The sequence below is a fragment of the Ranitomeya variabilis genome, chromosome 1 (genome assembly GCF_051348905.1).
Source record: "Ranitomeya variabilis isolate aRanVar5 chromosome 1, aRanVar5.hap1, whole genome shotgun sequence".
Taxonomy (NCBI): domain Eukaryota; kingdom Metazoa; phylum Chordata; class Amphibia; order Anura; family Dendrobatidae; genus Ranitomeya; species Ranitomeya variabilis.
This window is the reverse complement of record NC_135232.1, coordinates 602,829,851-602,850,553: the sequence shown is the minus strand read 5'-3', so window position 1 is coordinate 602,850,553 and position 20,703 is coordinate 602,829,851. Positions and strand designations below refer to the sequence as shown.

Below are 20,703 nucleotides of genomic sequence, written 5' to 3'. Positions count from 1 at the left end.
TCCACCAGCAGAATAATGATTGCAGCTCTGGAGTATAATACAGGATGTAACTCAGGATCAATAATGTAATGTATATACACAGTGACTGCAGCAGCAGAATAGTGAGTGCAGCTCTGGAGTATAATACAGGATGTAACTAAGGATCAGTAAGGGATCAGTAATGTGATGTATGTACTCAGTGACTGCACCAGCAGAATAGTGAGGGCAGCTCTGGGGTATAATACAGGATGTAACTCAGGGATCAGTAATGTAATGTATGTACTCAGTGAATCCACCAGCAGAATAATGATTGCAGCTCTGGAGTATAATACAGGATGTAACTCAGGATCAATAATGTAATGTATATACACAGTGACTGCAGCAGCAGAATAGTGAGTGCAGCTCTGGAGTATAATACAGGATGTAACTAAGGATCAGTAAGGGATCAGTAATGTGATGTATGTACACAGTGACTCCACCAGCATAATAGTGAGTGCAGCTCTGGGGTATAATACAGGATGTAACTCAGGATCAGTACATGATCAGTAATGTAATGTATGTACTCTGTGAATGCACCAGCAGAATAGTGAGTGCAGCTCTGGAGTATAATACAGGATGTAACTCAGGATCAGTAATGTAATGTATGTACACAGTGACTACACCAGCAGAATAGTGAGTTCAGCTCTGGAGTATAATACAGTATGTAATTCAGGATCAGTCCAGGATCAGTAATGCAATGTATGTACTCAGTGACTGCACCACCAGAATAGTGAGTGCAGCTCTAGGGTATAATACAGGATGTAACTTAGGATCAGTAATGTAATGTATGTACACAGTGACTAAACCAGCAGAATAGTGAGTGCAGCTCTGGGGTATAATACAGGATGTAACTCAGGATCAGTAATGTAATGTATGTACTCAGTGAATGCACCAGCAGAATAGTGAGTGCAGCTCTGGAGTATAATACAGTATGTAACTCAGGATCAGTAATGTAATGTATGTACACAGTGACTGCACCAGCAGAATAGTGAGTGCAGCTCTGGAGTATAAGATAGGATATAGATTTGCACCACTAGATAAAGGAAAGAAATATCTTTGTACATTTCTATGAGCTATATTTTCTAAGATTTCTCAGAACTCGATCTCCTGGTGTGTTCCCTGCTGTTGTGGATAGATCCCGCAGCCCCAGATGCCACCATTTCTCCCTTCTGTGGACACGTCCTGTCTGTGCAGCGCACACTGACCCCGTGCATGTACAGCCGTTTTCCCTATCCACACATTATTTAGCAGGACCCCGCACAGTACACACATGTACCCATTACCCCTACGTGCGGAGTACTCACCCCTCTGCCCATCCTCCTCCTGCGTCCTGTGGAATTTACAGATGAGAATCCGATGATCCTAAAATTAAATTTGAAGAAAAAAAATGGAAGAAAAATCCCCAAAGGAAAGCAGAACGGAGCAATTCCTTCTTTAAATAGCAGCCGGTGTGCGTTTCTCCTTCTCGGGAAAGAAGCACTTGTTGAAACTGGAGCTGTTTTTTGGGATGAACTCCTCCCTCCCTGGGGGGCACCCCAGACCCTCCTCTTGTCCCTTTGGATTCTGGTGCCAGATGAAGGAAAAAAAAAGTTTGGCTGCATCTAAAGTCCATCAGTGTCTGGGGTCATTTCCAAAACAAGCGCCCATCCCCCTCGCCCCATGCCTACCCTGCCTGTATCCCTTCCGATGCCCGTCTCCTCTTCTTCCTCCTCTTTTGTGTGTCACATTCAATCCTTTCTTCCCTCCCTCCGTTCCGCTATTGTCTCCCCTCCTTTCTTTGTTGTCCTTATTTCTAAATTTATCTTCTTTTCCCCCGGATCATCCCTTGCTTTGTTCCTCGCTCGTCCTCATTTTTCTTTAATTCCTCATTATGCAGACCGCCAGAATCCCCCATGGCTCATTCCTCCCCCATCACATTTCCTTCATTATCTCACAACATCTCCGATTAACCCTTACCTGCACAGCCCCATATTTTCGCACCGGAACATCGCAAATTCCCATTGATTTGAATGAGAACTGTGTAATACTTCACGAGTCCTGCGGAGGCGCTGCAGAGAGTGGGAAACGTAATATAAGATTCCTCACAGGTTACAGTTTGGGTCTAAAGCAGTGGCTCAAACTGCATTCCTCGAGGGCCTCAAACCATGCGTGTTTTCAAGATTTCTTTCGCATTGCACAAGGTGCTGGAATCATTCTGTGCAGGTGATTAAATTATCACCTGTGCAATACAAGGAAATCTGAAAACATTACCTGTTTGCCGCACTCGAGGAATGCAGTTTGACACCTCTGGTCTAAGAGTTAATGTCTCTCCCCCTTAGACCATAGTCAAGACACCTCTCATACAGGTTAATCAAATCTCTTGCTTTGTGCTGAGGAGGGGCAACATCCCAAAACAGGTGTCTGCAAATAGAATTTACCCTAAGTCATGTGACAAGGCTTGTTAAAGGGTCGATATTGACTTTTAAGATTGCTATTTCTGATAAGTGGCTCCCATCCTCTTTGAAGAAGCAATTTTCAGATTATAGTTGAGCACAGGGTTGCCCTTCATCTCCTTGTCTGTGGAGCCTTGTACCCAAAGTGGACAACCCCTTTAAAAACAGGAAGTGCAATTTAGGGAGCTATGTCAAGGACAACCAGAGTAGCTGGAGATAAAAGTAGGAGCCAGTTATTTCGGTATTTTTAAAAATTTCACTTTGACCAACTATCATAAATCCTGGAAGACACCTTTAAGGAATTGCTATTTAGAGGGGATTGTTCACTTTTGAGTTAGCCATACGAGAAGCCTACATTTTCTGGAGTCTGTGACCCCCAACGCGTTCTCTATATTAAGGACCACCCCTATGACTCCAATGATGACTCATGCCACTGAATGACAACTGTGACTATATCGGAACACAAGAATGGAGTTCCCCTTTAAGAAATGTCTACATTGGGGATAAATCATGGCAGCTCTCTGTAAGTAGCCCTTTGTGCCACAAATTATAATTCTTTGTCAGTTCATTCAGTTATTTGCTGCCGGCTAATGTAAAGAGTTTCGCAAGAACTATCAAGATTATTGCTCAATTGATTGTGTTCAGCAAGTGATCGCTGATGGGATAATTGATACAGATATTAAAATAATCATTTTTGACGCTCCCTCCCCCATCATTCTGCACTGCTTCTGACTCAGCGGGCACACGATGATGTCACTTCACCGTGCGCCACGCTGTGCTAGGACTGGAGCTGATGAGCCTGTAGCAGAGCCTGGAGCAGAGGTGAGTATTGTATATGTGTACTGTGTGTGTGTGTATATGTGTATATATGTATGTACTGTGTGGGCTGCATTATACTGTGAGTGGAGGGGCTGCATTACACTTTGAGTGCGGGCGGGCTTCATTATACTGTGAGTGGGAGGCTGCATTATGCTATGTGAGTGGGCTGCTTCATTATACTGTGAGTGGGGGATGCATTATACTGTGTGTGGGGGCTACACTGTACTGCTTGCGGGAGGCTGCACTATACTGTATGTGTGTTGGGAGCTACAGTAAACTGTGTATAGGGGTGCTGCATTATACTGTGTATGGGGGCTGCACTATACTGTATGTGGAGGGCTGCATTATACTGTGTAAGGAGGGCTGCATTATACTGTGAGTGGAGGGCTGCATTATACTGTCAGTGGAGGGCTGCAAAATACTGTGTATGGGGCTGCACTATACTGTGTGTAGGGGCTGCACTATACTGGGAGGGCTGCATTATACTGTGTGTGGGGGTTGCATTATATTGTATGGGGGGCTGCCCTATACTGTGTGGGGGCTGCAATATACTGTTTGTGAGGGGGTGCATTATACTGTGTTTGTATGTGTGGGGGACTGCATTACAGTGTGTGTGTCTGCACTAGACTGTGTGTGTAGGGAGCTGCATTATACTGTTTGTGTGGGGGGCTGCAGTATACTCTGAGGGGGCAGCATTATACCCTGATGGGGCTGCGTTATACCCTGAGGGGGCTGCATTGTACTGTGTGTGTGGGGCTGCAGTATACTCTATGAGGGGAGCTGCAGTATACTCTATCAAGGACCAAGGGGAGTGCACTATACTATATGGGACCTGCATTATACTGTATCGAAGACTATTTGTGCCCATCATTCTTCTTCAGCCGCTGTAAAGAAACTCTGGAACAAGCATCGAACGACTTCAATATTGTCGATCACGCTCATTTAACAGCGCATGTAAATGCAATCGAAATGTTTCTGTGTGATGGTGCAATATGTGAGTATTTTGGGCTCCACTTTAAACTTTTGCCCAGAGCCCCACTTTGTCTAAAACCGCCCTTTCTCCAGGGAGCAGATAAACAAATGATCATTGATCGGATGATTTTTAGGCAGACCTTAGAGATGTAAATTCTCAGCAGCACACAAATGCATCAACAGGCAATTTTGCTGCAGACAATAACGTAAAACAGTTTGTACACAACTATCACAATTATTGCAACATCTAAATGGTAATTTGACTAGCTTTGATTGACTTCCTATATACAGTGACTTGTTTTTTTCCCTTTTTTTTTACATTACAACCTGTGTGTAAATATTTTTGTAATCCGATTTTTGTGTGTGATGCATCAGAACTAAATAGTCTAAGTTGGTGAAGTGAGAAAAATCTAGGCATAAATTAATTTTATGGGATCAAATAAATAAAACTTGGTCCGTGCATATGTATTCAACCCATTTGCTATGAAATTCCCTTCATAAGTTCCATTTTTAGTGACAGGACATTCTCCTGAGTACAATTTAAGTGTCACACGTCGGGCAGTATATACTGTACACTTTACCTTTTCAGAAAGGCTACAGAGGCTGCAAAACCGTTAACAAGAGGCACCACTAACCAAACACCATGAATACCAAGTAGATCTCAAAACACCACCACGAAGACCAAGGAGATCTCCAAACAACACCATGAAGACCAAGGAGATCTCCAAACAACACCATGAAGACCAAGGAGATCTTCAAACAACACCATGAAGACCAAGTAGATCTCCAAACAACACCATGAAGACCAATGAGATCTCCAAACAACACCATGAAGACCAAGGAGATCTTCAAACAACACCATGAAGACCAAGTAGATCTCCAAACAACACCATGAAGACCAAGGAGATCTTCAAACAACACCATGAAGACCAAGTAGATCTTCAAACAACACCATGAAGACCAAGTAGATCTCCAAACAACACCATGAAGACCAAGGAGATCTTCAAACAACACCATGAAGACCAAGTAGATCTCCAAACAACACCATGAAGACCAAGGAGATCTCCAAACAACACCATGAAGACCAAGGAGATCTCCAAACAACACCATGAAGACCAAGGAGATCTTCAAACAACACCATGAAGACCAAGTAGATCTCCAAACAACACCATGAAGACCAAGGAGATCTTCAAACAACACCATGAAGACCAAGTAGATCTCTAAACAACACCATGAAGACCAAGGAGATCTCCAAACATCACCATGAATACCAAGGAGATCTCCAAATAACACCATGAAGACCAAGGAGATCTCCAAACAAAACCATCAAGACCAAAGAGATCTCCAAACAAGTCAGGGACAACATTGTTGAGAAGTACAAGTCAGGGTCATCTCTGATGATCCCCTGTAGCACCATCAAATCCATTATCATCAAATGGAAATAACATGGTACCACAACAAACCTGCCAAGAGAGAGCCACCTATCAAAACTCTCAGCTCGGGCAAGGAGGGCATTAATCAAAGAGGCAGCATAGAGACCAAAGGTAGCCCTGAAGGAGCTGCAGAGTTCCCAAGCAGAGACTAGAGTAACTGTTCAAGCGACCACAATAAGCCGTACACTCCATAGAGGTGGCCTTTATGGAAGAGTGGGAAGAAAAAGCCTTTACTTACACACAAACATTGTAAGACTCGTTTTGAGTTTCCAAAATACGTGGTAGACTCCCCAAATGTATGGAGGAAGGTGCTGTGGTCAGATGAGACCAAAATTTAACTTTTTGGCCACCAAGGTAAACGCTATGTCTGGCATCAAACCAACACAGTTCATCATCCCAGAACACCATCCCCACAGTGAAACATGGTAGTGGCAGCATCATGCTGTGAGGATGTGTAGCAGGGACAGGGAAAATGGTCCGAGTCGAGGGGAAGATGGATGGTGCTAAATATGGGATATTCTTGAGCAAAACATGTTTCAGGCTGTCGGTGATTTGAGACTGGGATGGAGGTTCACCTTCCAACAAGACAATAGCCCAAAGCATACTGCTAATGCAGCACTTGAGTGGTTTAAGGGGAAACGTGTGAATGTTTTGCAGTGGCCTACTCAAAGCCCAGATCTTGATCCAATTGAGAATCTGTGGTCAGACTTGAAGATTGCTGTTCTCCAGAGGAAACCATCTAACTTGAAGGAACTGGAAAAGTTTTGCTTTAAGGAAGGGGTGGATGTCACGATTCACTCCGTGACTGTCAGGATCCCTCAGCCGCTGCCCACAATCTGTCACGGACGGGGGTGACCTTAGACCAACAGACGGCTATCACATGTGCAGGGGGCTTATCCCAGGTATCCCTCCACTGCCACAATGTGATGAAAAAACACACACGAGGCTATTGACCTCTTAGTTTACAGCAGGGGCTTATTTTAGGTATCCCACTGCTCTTCAATATACCATGAACTGCAGGGATTTGTGTCTATCCCGCTTACAGTTCCACTTAACACTTGCAGCTCTCTGGCGCCCCCCTTACTCTCAGGTCAGATTAGGTACTGCACCTGGGGTAATTAGTCGCCAGAAAGGCTGCCTGCTATGTACTGGCTATTGGGCGCACTACAGCAACGCGATAACTACTCCCACTCAGGCAGGAACAATAATTATCAAGCCGCAGTCGCTACAGTGACCCCCCAACAGCCGGCACACGGTAAGCTGCCACCAGCGCCGATTAAACGGGTTCGGCTGCTAACCCCCAAAATAGTAGCGTAAATTCCCTTCAAAGACAGGGTACGTTTTTAGAGCATGGAGAACGAACTAGTAATAAATATGATACCCCATAAATGATTTTTAGGCAGTGTTTATAAAATATTTAACAAAGATGTTACAAATGAGACAATTGCAAATATGTACAAGGTAATTATAAAAATAAAAGGATTAAAGGAAGAAAAGATAACTCACATGTTCTTAGATCATTGCATTGCAGGCAACAGGCTAGGAGCTTTCCATCTATCCCAGTGCATTGGGCACTCGCAGTCTGGTCGCTTCAGGTAAAAACTCACAACTCTGCTCTCTTGGATGCCTGCCAGCACTTAAAACCTACAGTCTGTGACCTCACAGAAAGGGCTTGGTTTTCCAACTCCTCCTACCTCTTCGGTTTCACTAACTGGGCATTAAATATATCTGATGCCCGTATCTTCGCTACAGAACATAAAATAATCGCACCATACCCATCGTTCATCTCATAGTATCGTGGGCATTCCGATGAGATCAAATATGCCCTGTCTGGGATACATATTTACAGAGAAATCCCTACTTCTTCACCAGATGGAGTTAGACGCCCGTATTTAGAGTGATGCGTAGATCCTCCGAGTGTGATTATGACGATATATTTTGGTGTTCGTAACTTAAACGGTTTGCATAATATCTTCCAAAAACAGAACAAAGAAATCCCATGCATTCTAGAAGTTTCTCTAACAGTTCCTGCTAACACAAATTTCTCTTGCAGCTATGCCCGTCGTAAATACCTTTCGTCAATAAAACTCCCCCACAAGGCAAGCTCTTCTACACAGACAGCTAGAAACACAGGGAAAGAAAGAGAACCAGAGAGAAGGGGGGTTTAGCCCCCGCATGCTAGCAGGAAAACTAACTTATGATATTTCATACCATATCGTGACACCTCCCCCTTTTAGCGTGCGCTACGGCGGCAGGACCTCTCGGTATGCCTCCATGCGCACCTCCGTGGGTTCACCCTGGCGGGAGAGTCCATCTGCATTACCATGCTCTTTGCCCGCTTTGTGTTTAACGGTGAAGTCAAATTGCTGAAGGGCAAGGCTCCAGCGTAGCAACCTGCCATTGGTTCCACACATGGTGCTTAGCCAGCGCAGAGGGTTGTGGTCGGTCACCACGGTAAAGGTGCGACCGTACAAGTAGGGCTGCAAGCGCTGCAGGGCCCAGACTATGGCCAGGCACTCCTTCTCGATGGTGGAGTAGGCCACTTCCCTCGGCAAAAGTTTCCGGCTCAGGTACAGCACGGGGTGCTCTTGGTCCTCCGAGTCAACCTGGCTGAGCACAGCACCAAGGCCAAACTCACTGGCGTCGGTCTGTACCAAGAACGGTCGACTGCTGTCGACGGCTTTCAACACAGGGGCGTTGCACAGTGCTGTTTTCAACGCCTGGAAGGTCCCCTCACAGCCATCTGTCCAGTTGACGATGTGGGGTAGCTTCTTCCTGGTGAGGTCCGTCAAAGGTTTTGCCAGGCTACTATAGTGCTGCACGAAGCGCCTATAGTACCCTGCAGTGCCCAGGAAGGACATCACCTGTTTCTTGTTCCTGGGAGTGGGCCAGTTCACGATCACGCCCACTTTGTCAGGCTCCGGTTTCAGGGTGTTTCCACCTACCCGGTGCCCCAGGTAGTGAACCTCCCTCATGCCCATCTGGCACTTTCCCGGCTTGATAGTCAGTCCTGCTCGGTGAATTCGCCCGAGCACCTCCTCGAGATGCTGCAGGTGTTCATCCCAGGAGGGACTGAAGATGGCAATGTCATCTAAGTACGCCACGGCGTACTTCTCCAGTCCCTGAAGCAGGAGATTGACCATCCGCTGAAAAGTGGCAGGGGCATTCTTCATGCCGAAGGGCATGACCGTGGACTCGTACAGTCCAAAGGGTGTGATAAAGGCGGACTTCTCCTGCGCCTCGGGGCTCAGGGGAATCTGCCAGTATCCGCGACTCAGATCCATTATTGTCAGGTATTCTGCGCCAGCTAACTTCTCAAGCAGCTCCTCGATGCGCGGCATTGGGTGCGCGTCAGAGGCTGTAATGGCGTTGAGCCCCCTGTAGTCCACACAGAACCGGGTGGTCCGGTCCTTCTTTGGCACGAGAACTACAGGTGAGGCCCACGCGCTCTTTGACCGTCGAATCACCCCCAACTGTAACATCTCATCGATCTCCTGGCGCATAATCTGCTGCACCTGGTCAGAGATTCGATAGGGTGTTCGCCGTAGTGGGGCGTGTTTCCCGGTGTCCACCTCGTGGACGGCTAACTCAGTCCTTCCAGGCCGGTTGGAGAACACGACCCGGAAGGGTTCCAGCATGGTTTGCAACTGCAACCGCTGTGGTTCATCTAGCGAGGCGCTTACCTCCACGTCCTCAATGGACCCACGGGCCTTGGCTTGGGCCAGCATGTCCAGGAGGGTGTCTTCCTCCCCGTCTTCGGGTAAGCTGCAGACCGGTAGGACGAAAGGTTCACGTTCGTGATGAGCCTTCATCATGTTGACGTGAAAGGCCTTTCGCCTACCCCGAGTGTGGTCAAGGGTGACCACGTAGGTGACCGGGTTGAGCTGTTGGTGGACAACGTACGGGCCGTCCCAGGCTGCCTGAAGCTTATCCGTTGGTACCGGAACCAGCACCCACACCTTTTGACCCACGTGGTAGGTCCGCTCCCGGGCGTTCTGGTCGTACCAGTGCTTCTGATCAGCCTGAGCCTGCGTCATGTTGTCATGCACCAACTGCGTCAAGGTCTGCATCTTGTCACGGAAGCGCATGACATACTCCACTATGGACACTTCAGAAGGGTTCGGCTCCTCTTCCCAGGATTCTCTTACCAACCCAAGGGGTCCCCGGACTCGCCTGCCGTACAGGAGCTCGAAGGGGGAGAACCCCGTCGAGGCCTGCGGAACCTCTCTGTAAGCGAATAGCAGGTGTGGGAGGTACCGCTCCCAGTCGCGCCCTTGTGTCTCAACCAGCATGCGTAGCATCTGTTTGAGGGTACCATTGAAGCGTTCACACAAGCCATTGGTCTGTGGGTGATACGCACTCGATACCAGGTGCTTCACCTGCATTTTCTTACAGAGAGCCTCCATTAGGTGAGACATAAATTGGGTCCCTCGATCAGTAAGCATTTCTCTGGGAAATCCTACCCGTGCAAAGATAGCCAACAGGGCATCCGCCACCTTATCTGCCCTAGTTGACGACAGAGCTACTGCCTCTGGGTACCGGGTAGCGTAGTCTACCACAGTAAGAATAAATCGCTTTCCAGAGCTGCTGGAGACGGCCAGCGGGCCCACAATGTCCACCGCAATCCTCTGGAAAGGCTCCTCTATCACTGGCAAAGGGATCAGGGGAGCCTTAAGAGCAGGCCCCGCCTTCCCCACTCTTTGACAGGTGACACAGGAGCGGCAGTAGTTTGACACATCTGTCCCCATCTTAGGCCAATAGAAGTGTTGAGACAGCCGGGCCTTAGTTTTGCTGATACCCAAGTGTCCAGCTAGCGGGATCTCATGGGCAATCCGCAACAACTCACCCCGGAATTGCTGTGGGACGACCAGCTGTCTTTCCCTCAACCACTCCTTTTGTGATTCTCCGGGTACTGTCTCCCGGTACAACCTTCCTCCTTCCCAGAACACCTTCTCCTTATCAGTCTCGGAGAAGCACGTCCCGGCGAGTTGTCTCAAACTCTCTAGGCTCGCATCTGTGTGCAGAGCGGCCTGAAACTCCTGGCTAGGGGAAGCCAAAAGCGATGTCAGGGTCCCTTCCCCACGGGAGCCCTCTGGGACCTGCACTGGGTCCACCTCTGGTTCAGTCACACTGATGACTGAGGAGGGTCCGGAAGGCAGACAGGTATCTGCGTTCCGGGCACTCTGACTGCGGGTGACAGCAGCTACGTAGGCTGTCTCCCCGGGGATTTCTACAGACCCAACAGCCGACGCTGCTATGGGCTCTACCTCCCCATCCACCCCCATTACCTCAGGAGCATTGCTACTTATGGGCCAGTTACCTTCCTCGGTGGCACTGGTCAATTGCATGGCATCACCTTGCTCACGGTTCCCATGTATCTCCCCATTTCTTGTAGCACCGACACTTGCCCCTGCTAGGGGTTCCTCAGCCGTCTCACTCCGCAGAGCGACGTGGCTGAGCACTCCTGTACCTATGGACACATCAACTTTCACAGAAACATTATTATCAGATACAGTTGGCACAGGTACAACATTTTCACCATCAATCCTAGGGAAAAAATGGTTAACAGATGCATCACTACAAGATAAAGCATGGTCAGGTAACACATGCGATTTCCCATCATCATCATCATCATCATCATCATCAGGGTTAACTTTACCCTCATTAGTAGATTGGGGAGGAGGGTCATCCACGAAGTATGCAACCAACCTCCCCAAATCAGTCCCCAACAAAACATCAGTGGGCAAATTATCAGACAGCCCCACTTCCTTCACCCCGCTCCCAGCACCCCAATCAATAAAAACCCGGGCCATCGGTAAGGGACAGCTGATGCCCCCAATCCCAGTGACAGTTAGGGTTTTCCCCGGAATGATTTCTTCAGGGGCCGCCAGTTCGGGTCGGATGAGGGTTCGTTCAGCCCCGGTGTCCTTGAGGCCTGTAGCAACACGACCTCCCACAGTGACATGCTGTACGTTATCACACCCCCTCCCAACCACACCACCCACCAAAAGAACGGCTGCATTAGGCCCTGGGGCCTGGGATGAGGGGTTCTTCTGCCTGGCTGGACATTGGTGACTGAGGTGTCCAGTCTGCCTGCAGTGGTAACACTGGCGAAGTTCGGTGGTAGGTCTGGTGCTGTTGGCCACGGGGACAGGACCTCTGGTGTGTTGGCTGGCAGGGGTACTGGCGTTGGCTGCAGGCTTACCCCCTCTCCAGCTGGTGGTGACTGGCTTCCGCACTTCCGATCTACGGTTGGCCTCATAGGCATCGGCAATCTGCGCTGCTTTCGTCACATCGTTGGGTTCTCTGTCCATCACGAACTGTCGCACTTCAGTTGGGCAAAGACGGAAGAACTGGTCTTTGATCATCAGGTCTCGCAGCTGTGCAAAGGTGGTCACTGACAGTCCTTGGGTCCACTGGTCAAAGTGGGTCCCCAGTCTATGCACCACATCACTGTAACTGTCGTGTGGGCCACGTAGGAGGGTCCGAAACTTTTTACGGTACACCTCGGGTGTAAGCTGGTACTTAGCTATGAGAGCCTGCTTGATGGCCTCATAGTCACCATCTTGTTCTTGAGGGAGTGCAGCAAACGCCTCCAGAGCTTTTCCTCTCAGCCCTGGTGTCAGGTATCGTGCCCATTCTTGTGTAGGCAGCTGGTACTGCCTGCAGGCTTTCTCAAAGGCCCGCAGAAAAGTGTCCAAGTCCCCATCCTTTTCTATAACAGGAAAGTGGTCGGGCCGGGGCTTTGGTGTCTGAGCGCTGCTGGGCTCACGGCTGGACTGGGACGACCCCTGCATTTGCAGTTGGGCCATCTGCAGCTGGTACTCCCGCTGCGCTTGGGCCTCTCGCTCGGCTCGCTGGGCCTCTCGCTCGGCTCGGGCCTCAGCCTCCTGCCGGTATTGCTGAATCAGCTGCCGACGTCCCTCATGGTCGTCAGTGGGGAATTCTTTCAAGGCTGCCTGCAGGTGGGGGTCCAATTCGCCCGGATTGCTAACGGGGCGAGCATTCAGTGGTTGGACCTCTGCTGCAGCACCATGTTCGCGGGTGCTGGCATCTGCGGCTTCTGGGCCCTGTGAGTGGTCTAGAGCGGCTTCCCATTGCATCAGGGCTGCGACCAGTTCGCTTTTGTTTTTGCTTGCATAGTCAATGTGCTGTGACTTGCATAAGGCAACAAGGGTGTCTCTGGTCTGCTGTTCATAAAAGGTTTCTCCCAGCACAACCATGGTTGCCAAATAAAAGATAGGATAGAAAAACGAAGAAAAAGGGAAGGGATAATTACCAGTACACAATTGTCTCACAACTAATAAACACTGAGTTCTTTCTCCAAACTTATTTGCGCCGAGTTCTCGCAAGAACTTTCTGCAAGTTTTTAGTGAGAGGAATGATTGCTCAAACCAAATCACTAATGCTCTAATATCCCACCGCCTTGCCACCAATATGTCACGATTCACTCCGTGACTGTCAGGATCCCTCAGCCGCTGCCCACAATCTGTCACGGACGGGGGTGACCTTAGACCAACAGACGGCTATCACATGTGCAGGGGGCTTATCCCAGGTATCCCTCCACTGCCACAATGTGATGAAAAAACACACACGAGGCTATTGACCTCTTAGTTTACAGCAGGGGCTTATTTTAGGTATCCCACTGCTCTTCAATATACCATGAACTGCAGGGATTTGTGTCTATCCCGCTTACAGTTCCACTTAACACTTGCAGCTCTCTGGCGCCCCCCTTACTCTCAGGTCAGATTAGGTACTGCACCTGGGGTAATTAGTCGCCAGAAAGGCTGCCTGCTATGTACTGGCTATTGGGCGCACTACAGCAACGCGATAACTACTCCCACTCAGGCAGGAACAATAATTATCAAGCCGCAGTCGCTACAGTGACCCCCCAACAGCCGGCACACGGTAAGCTGCCACCAGCGCCGATTAAACGGGTTCGGCTGCTAACCCCCAAAATAGTAGCGTAAATTCCCTTCAAAGACAGGGTACGTTTTTAGAGCATGGAGAACGAACTAGTAATAAATATGATACCCCATAAATGATTTTTAGGCAGTGTTTATAAAATATTTAACAAAGATGTTACAAATGAGACAATTGCAAATATGTACAAGGTAATTATAAAAATAAAAGGATTAAAGGAAGAAAAGATAACTCACATGTTCTTAGATCATTGCATTGCAGGCAACAGGCTAGGAGCTTTCCATCTATCCCAGTGCATTGGGCACTCGCAGTCTGGTCGCTTCAGGTAAAAACTCACAACTCTGCTCTCTTGGATGCCTGCCAGCACTTAAAACCTACAGTCTGTGACCTCACAGAAAGGGCTTGGTTTTCCAACTCCTCCTACCTCTTCGGTTTCACTAACTGGGCATTAAATATATCTGATGCCCGTATCTTCGCTACAGAACATAAAATAATCGCACCATACCCATCGTTCATCTCATAGTATCGTGGGCATTCCGATGAGATCAAATATGCCCTGTCTGGGATACATATTTACAGAGAAATCCCTACTTCTTCACCAGATGGAGTTAGACGCCCGTATTTAGAGTGATGCGTAGATCCTCCGAGTGTGATTATGACGATATATTTTGGTGTTCGTAACTTAAACGGTTTGCATAATATCTTCCAAAAACAGAACAAAGAAATCCCATGCATTCTAGAAGTTTCTCTAACAGTTCCTGCTAACACAAATTTCTCTTGCAGCTATGCCCGTCGTAAATACCTTTCGTCAATAAAACTCCCCCACAAGGCAAGCTCTTCTACACAGACAGCTAGAAACACAGGGAAAGAAAGAGAACCAGAGAGAAGGGGGGTTTAGCCCCCGCATGCTAGCAGGAAAACTAACTTATGATATTTCATACCATATCGTGACAGTGGGGAATCTTTTTTTTTCCAAGGGCCATTTGGACGCAGGGTAAGGTTTTAATATTAGAGGTTAGGACCATCCTGAACTAGGGTACACCTTGTCGTGGTGGGATGGTTTTTATGCTTTTTTTTTAAATAAAAAATAATGTTTACTAAGCACCCAATGTTATTTATATGCAGTGTTACGTTAAGTTAATTACCTACAGCAGGAAAAATATTTAGAATTGAGAGTCCTCAGTGGTTGATACCTTTTAATGGCTAACTGAAAAGATGGTAACAAATTGCAAGCTTTCGAGACTACACAGGTCTCTTCATCAGGCAAAGACTAAAAGAAATTCTGAAGAATCACATATTTATGCACAATATAGCACAGAAAAAAAAAAAAGGAAAAACCATGGATAAGACAGGTGACATGAAGCAGAATTACCATGAGTGATAAACAGTTATGTCCATAAATATTGGGCCAGTTCTTAGATAAGGATTGTTTTATTGTCCTCTGATTGGCGTCTGGTTCTGTTGTGATGACCCCACATGGTCTGAGGGGCAAGTTCCTTAGTTGATGTAAAAAGACATAAATCCATGCGACACATTCATTCCTGCAGTGAGACTGTCAAGGGTATGTTTCCACGTTCAGGAAAAAACGCAGCGTCCAGATGTTACAGCATAATGGAGGGGATTTATTGAAATCCCGTCTCCACTATGCAGTAAAAAACGCATGCGGCATACCTGTTCTTTTAGGAACGCAGCATGTCCTTAAAGGCCCCGTCTCACATAGCGAGATCGCTAGCGAGATCGCTGCTGAGTCACAAGTTTTGTGACGCAACAGCGACCTCCATAGCGATCTCGCTATGTGTGACACGTACCAGCGATCAGGCCCCTGCTGCGAGATCGCTGGTCGTGTCGGAATGGCCTGGACCTTTTTTTGGTCGTTGAGGCCCCGCTGACATTGCTGAATCGGTGTGTGTGACACCGATCCAGCGATGTCTTCACTGGTAACCAGGGTAAACATCGGGTTACTAAGCGCAGGGCCGCGCTTAGTAACCCGATGTTTACCCTGGTTACCAGCGTAAATGTAAAAAAAAAACAAACAATACATACTCGCCTTCTGATGTCCGTCAGGTCCCTTGCCGTCTGCTTCCTGCTCTCACTGACTGCCGGCCGTACAGTGAGAAGTGAGAGCGCAGCAGTGACGTCACCGCTGCGCTCTGCTCTCAGTGTACGGCGGCTCAGTCAGTCAGAGCAGGAAGCAGACGGCAAGGGACCTGACGGACATCAGAAGGCGAGTATGTATTGTTTGTTTTTTTTGGTAACCAGGGTAAACATCGGGTTACTAAGCGCGGCCCTGCACTTAGTAACCCGATGTTTACCCTGGTTACCCGGGTGCTGCAGGGGGACTTCGGCATCGTTGAAGACAGTTTCAACGATGCCGAACTCGTTCCCCTGATCGTTGGTCGCTGGGGAGAGCGGTCTGTGTGACAGCTCCCCAGCGACCACACAGCGACTTACCAACGATCACGGCCAGGTCATATCGCTGGTCGTGATCGTTGGTAAATCGCTAAGTGAGACGGGGCCTTACATTGCAGAAAAAACGCAAGGACAGCGCAGGTGACCTGCCAGTGACCTCAGATGCAGATTTGGTCAGGATTTTACCTGCATAGAATCCTGACCAAATCCTGATGCAATCCTGAACGTGGACACATACCCTCAAAGGTCTGCCTTTCTTAGATTTGAAGCTACCTTTTAACACAAGTAATTTCATGTCCATAATGCTATGATTTACTAACAGCAGGGTATTTGTTCATGTTCTTTACATTAATTGATGCAAGCCCTAAAAAAAAAACAGTGAAATTCCAGGTTGTGAGGTAGCAAAGCGCGAAAAAAATGCCAGGGGGTGAATACCTTCGCAAGCCAGTGTAGTTGTTGGATTTATCAGCCTGTGTAAATGATTCCCTGCATCATGTAGACCGGAATCAGATCCTCCCTCCTTAATGGGATATTTACAGCTCTTGACCCCCTTCTTGACTCTGCATCCCCCATACTTCCTCCGCAGCTCACCTGCCCCCTGGCTTTGTGCAGATGCAGAGCACGGACAGACCTCCCTGTAGCCTCGGTGCAGCTGGGAAAATAACATTAATACAGTATAACACATGCTCGGAAATACAGAAGAAAAAAATGTAACTTCCCCTCTGGGTGAAAACATGCAATATTTTATGCTTTGTGGTTTATTCTTTCACTGTATCAGCAGAGGCAAAGCTAGGGTTTTGGTTCGGGGGGGGGGGGGGGGGGGCAAACTTTTCAGTGGGCCCCTAACCAGGTAACCTTGATTATAACTGGGTGACGCACCCTAATAGTGGAGGAGAACCTCAGCAGATGACCGCGCTGTTACTGAAGATAATCTCTATATAAAGACCAATATAGATATTACTGCCATATGGTCAGTGGTAGATACCAATCCTACAGAACATACAAGAGATCACAGCACAGTTACAGATGTCTTACCGCTGACGTTCTTTCTGATGGAATCGTTCACTTTTCCCGTCTTTTCCATCTGGCCCAGACCGACATGACAACTTCTTCCACCCATGACTCGGCTGCAGAGAACACAACAAAGACACATTTCACTTCTCATGTTTTCAGCACTGCCATCATCTATTCCCAACCTGCACAAACTCCTCATCCTGCTGATATTCCAATACTGACTCGCTGCTGCCGTATGTGTCCCTATTACTGCACCTGCTGTGAGCCACTATGTGCCCTCTAAATTCTAAAGCAACCCTCTAGAATATAGTAATGCCTGGTGCAAGTGCCCTAGAAAACAATGTCCACATTTTGTCCCCTAAAAAGTAATAATGCCCTCTGTGTGCCTCTTAGACAGTCACAGTAACCTGAGTTCCCCTAAAACAATAAGTGCCCACTTAACATTGAATAATGTCCCGAGTCTCCCCCCTGTACAGCTCCCCTATACACAGTATGATGCTCTCTTCTACACATTATAATACCCTCTCACTGCATAGTACCACCCACACCTTATACTGACCCCTTAATATCCCTCAAACTGTTTGATGGTTCCTAAACTGTATGATGGCCCAGTCACTGTAATCTCCACACTGATGGCCCCCTAGATAGGATAGCCTCCATATTGCATAATACACCAGATAGTCCTCAATATAGCATAATGCACTCCCCATAGGCAGACTCTATATATAGTATACAGTAATACACTCCCCATAGGCAGACTCTATATTGTATAATGCATTCCCCAAAGGCAGACTCTATATTATATAATGCACTCCCCATAGGCCTCCATATACTATAATGTACTCCCCATAGGTCTCCATATAGTATATTGTACCAAAATATCCATAAAGTAAAAAAGAAGTGGCACTCACCCAGGGTCTGCTGAAGATTAATGTCCTGTATTCAAGTTCACAACATTGCGGACATAACATGGAGAGGCGGCTGGTATAACGAGGGATGCGGGGAGTGAGGAGAGGACGGCTTGTGCGCTTCCACGGGTCCAGGTCAGTTAGTATATTGTACTACCTATAGGCAGACTCTATAGTATAATGTACCTCCCATAGGTAGACTATATAGTATAATGCACCCCCCATAGGCAGTCTCTATAGTATAATGCAGTCCCTAATATAATGCACCCCCATAGGCAGCCTCGATAGTATAATGCAGGCCTTAATATAATGCACCCCCAAAGGCAGCCTCTATAGTATAATGCAGTCCCTAATATAATGCACCCCCATAGACAGCCTCTATAGTATAATGCAGCCCCATAGGCAGCCTGCATAGTATAATTCACCCCCATAGGCAGCCTCTATAGTATATTGCACCCCCATAGGCAGCCTGTATAGTATAATGCAGGCCTTAATATAATGCACCCCCATAGGCAGCCTCTATAGTATAATGCAGTCCCTAATATAATGCACCCCCATAGACAGCCTCTATAGTATAATGCAGCCCCATAGGCAGCCTGCATAGTATAATTCACCCCCATAGGCAGCCTCTATAGTATATTGCACCCCCATAGGCAGCCTGTATAGTATAATGCATTTACATAGGCAGCCTGTATAGTATAATGCACCATATAGGCAGCCTGTATAGTATAATGCCTTCACATGTGCAGCCTGTATAGTATAATGCTTTCCTATAGGCAGCCTCTATAGTATAATGCAGCCCCTAATATAATGCACCCCCATAGGCAGCCACTATAGTATAATGCAGCCCTTTTATATAATGCCCCTTATAGGCAGTCTCTATAGTATAATGCAGACCCTAATATAATGTACCCCCATAGGTAGCCTCTATAGTATACTGCAGCCCCTAATATAATGCACATTTATAGGCAGCCTCCATAGCATAATGCAGCCCCTAATATAATGCACCCCATAGGCAGCCTCTATAGTATAATGCAGCCCCTAATATAATGCATCCCCATAGGCAGTCTTTATAGCATAATGCAGTCCCTAATATAATGCACCCCATATGCAGACTCTATAGTATAATGCACCCCCATAGGAATCCTCTATAGTGTAATGCACCCCATAGGCAGCCTCTATAGTATAATACAGCCCCTACTACAGTTGTGGCCAAAAGTATTGACACACCTGCAAGTCTGTCAGATAATACTCAGTTTCTTCCTGAAAATGATTGCAAACACAAATTCTTTGTTATTATCTTCATTTAATTTGTCTTAAATTAAAAACCACAAAAGAGAATGAAGCAAAAAGCAAAACATTGATCATTTCACATAAAACTCCAAAAATGGGCCAGACAAAAGTATTGGCACCCTCAGCCTAATACTTGGTTGCACAACCTTTAGCCAAAATAACTGCGACCAACCACTTCCGATGACCATCAATGAGTTTCTTACAATGCTCTGCTGGAATTTTAGACCACTCTTCTTTGGCAAACTGCTCCAGGTCCCTGATATTTGAAGGGTGCCTTCTCCAAACTGCCATTTTTAGATCACTCCACAGGTGTTCTATGGGATTCAGATCTGGACTCATTGCTGGCCACCTTAGAAGTCTCCAGTGCTTTCTCTCAAACCATTTTCTAGTGCTTTTTGAAATGTGTTTTTGGTCATTGTCCTGCTGGAAGACCCATGACCTCTGAGGGAGACCCAGCTTTCCCACACTGGGCCCTACATTATGCTGCAAAATTTGTTGGTAGTCTTCAGACTTCATAATGCCATGCACAAGGTCAAGCAGTCCAGTGCCAGAGGCAGCAAAGCAACCCCAAAACATCAGGGAACCTCTGCAATGTTTGACTGTAGGGACCGTGTTCTTTTCTTTGAATGCCTCTTTTTTTCTCCTGTAAACTCCATGTTGATGCCTTTGCCCAAAAAGCTCTACTTTTGTCTCATCTGACCAGAGAACATTGTTCCGAAACATTCTAGGCTTTTTCAGGTAAGTTATGGAAAACTCCAGCCTGGCTTTTTTATGTCTTGGGGTAAGAAGTGGGGTCTTCCTGGGTCTCCTACCATACAGTCCCTTTTTATTCAGACACTGATGGATAGTACGGGTTGACACTGTTGTACCCTCGGACTGCAGGGCAGCTTGAACTTGTTTGTATGTTAGTTGAGGTTCTTGTCAATTTTTCTTTTCCATCCACATCTAGGGAGGTTAGCCACAGTGCCTTGGGCTTTAAACTTCTTGATGACACTGCGCACGGTAGACACAGGAACATTCAGGTCTTTGGAGATGGACTTGTAGCCTTGAGATTGCTCATGCTTCCTCACAATTTGGTTTCTCAAGTCTTCAGACAGTTCTTTGGTCTTCTTTCTTTTCTCCATGCTCAATGTGGTACACACAAGGACACAGGACAGAGGTTGAGTCAACTTTAATCCATGTCAACTGGCTGCAAGTGTGATTTAGTTATTGCCAACACCTGTGTGGTGCCACAGGTAAGTTAGAGGTGCTGTTAATTACACAAATTAGAGAAGCATCACATGATTTTTCGAACAGTGCCAATACTTTTGTCCACCCCCTTTTTTATGTTTGGTGTGGAATTATATCCAATTTAGCTTTGGGACAATTCTTTTTGTGCTTTTTCATTTAAGACAAATTAAATGAAGATAATAATAACAAAGAATTTGTGTTTGCAATCATTTCCAGGAAGAAACTGAGTATTATCTGACAGAATTGCAGGGG

General features: G+C 47.0%; 1 protein-coding gene across 2 annotated transcripts in view; it reads right to left on the bottom strand.

The window, feature by feature from the left end:
• The window catches only part of LOC143770061 (sodium/potassium-transporting ATPase subunit alpha-2), a 126,341-nt gene that overhangs the window by 44,155 nt on the left and 61,483 nt on the right, over positions 1-20,703 (bottom strand). Inside the window, exon 1 of one of the 2 annotated variants that reach the window (XM_077259312.1) lies at positions 1,323-1,888. The exons of the other annotated variant lie outside the window; for it this stretch is intronic. Within the exon in view, the coding sequence (XP_077115427.1) occupies positions 1,323-1,619 (297 nt within the window). The 5' untranslated portion in view covers positions 1,620-1,888. Of the gene's footprint in view, positions 1-1,322; positions 1,889-20,703 lie in introns of those variants that run through there. 2 annotated transcript variants of the gene reach the window in all.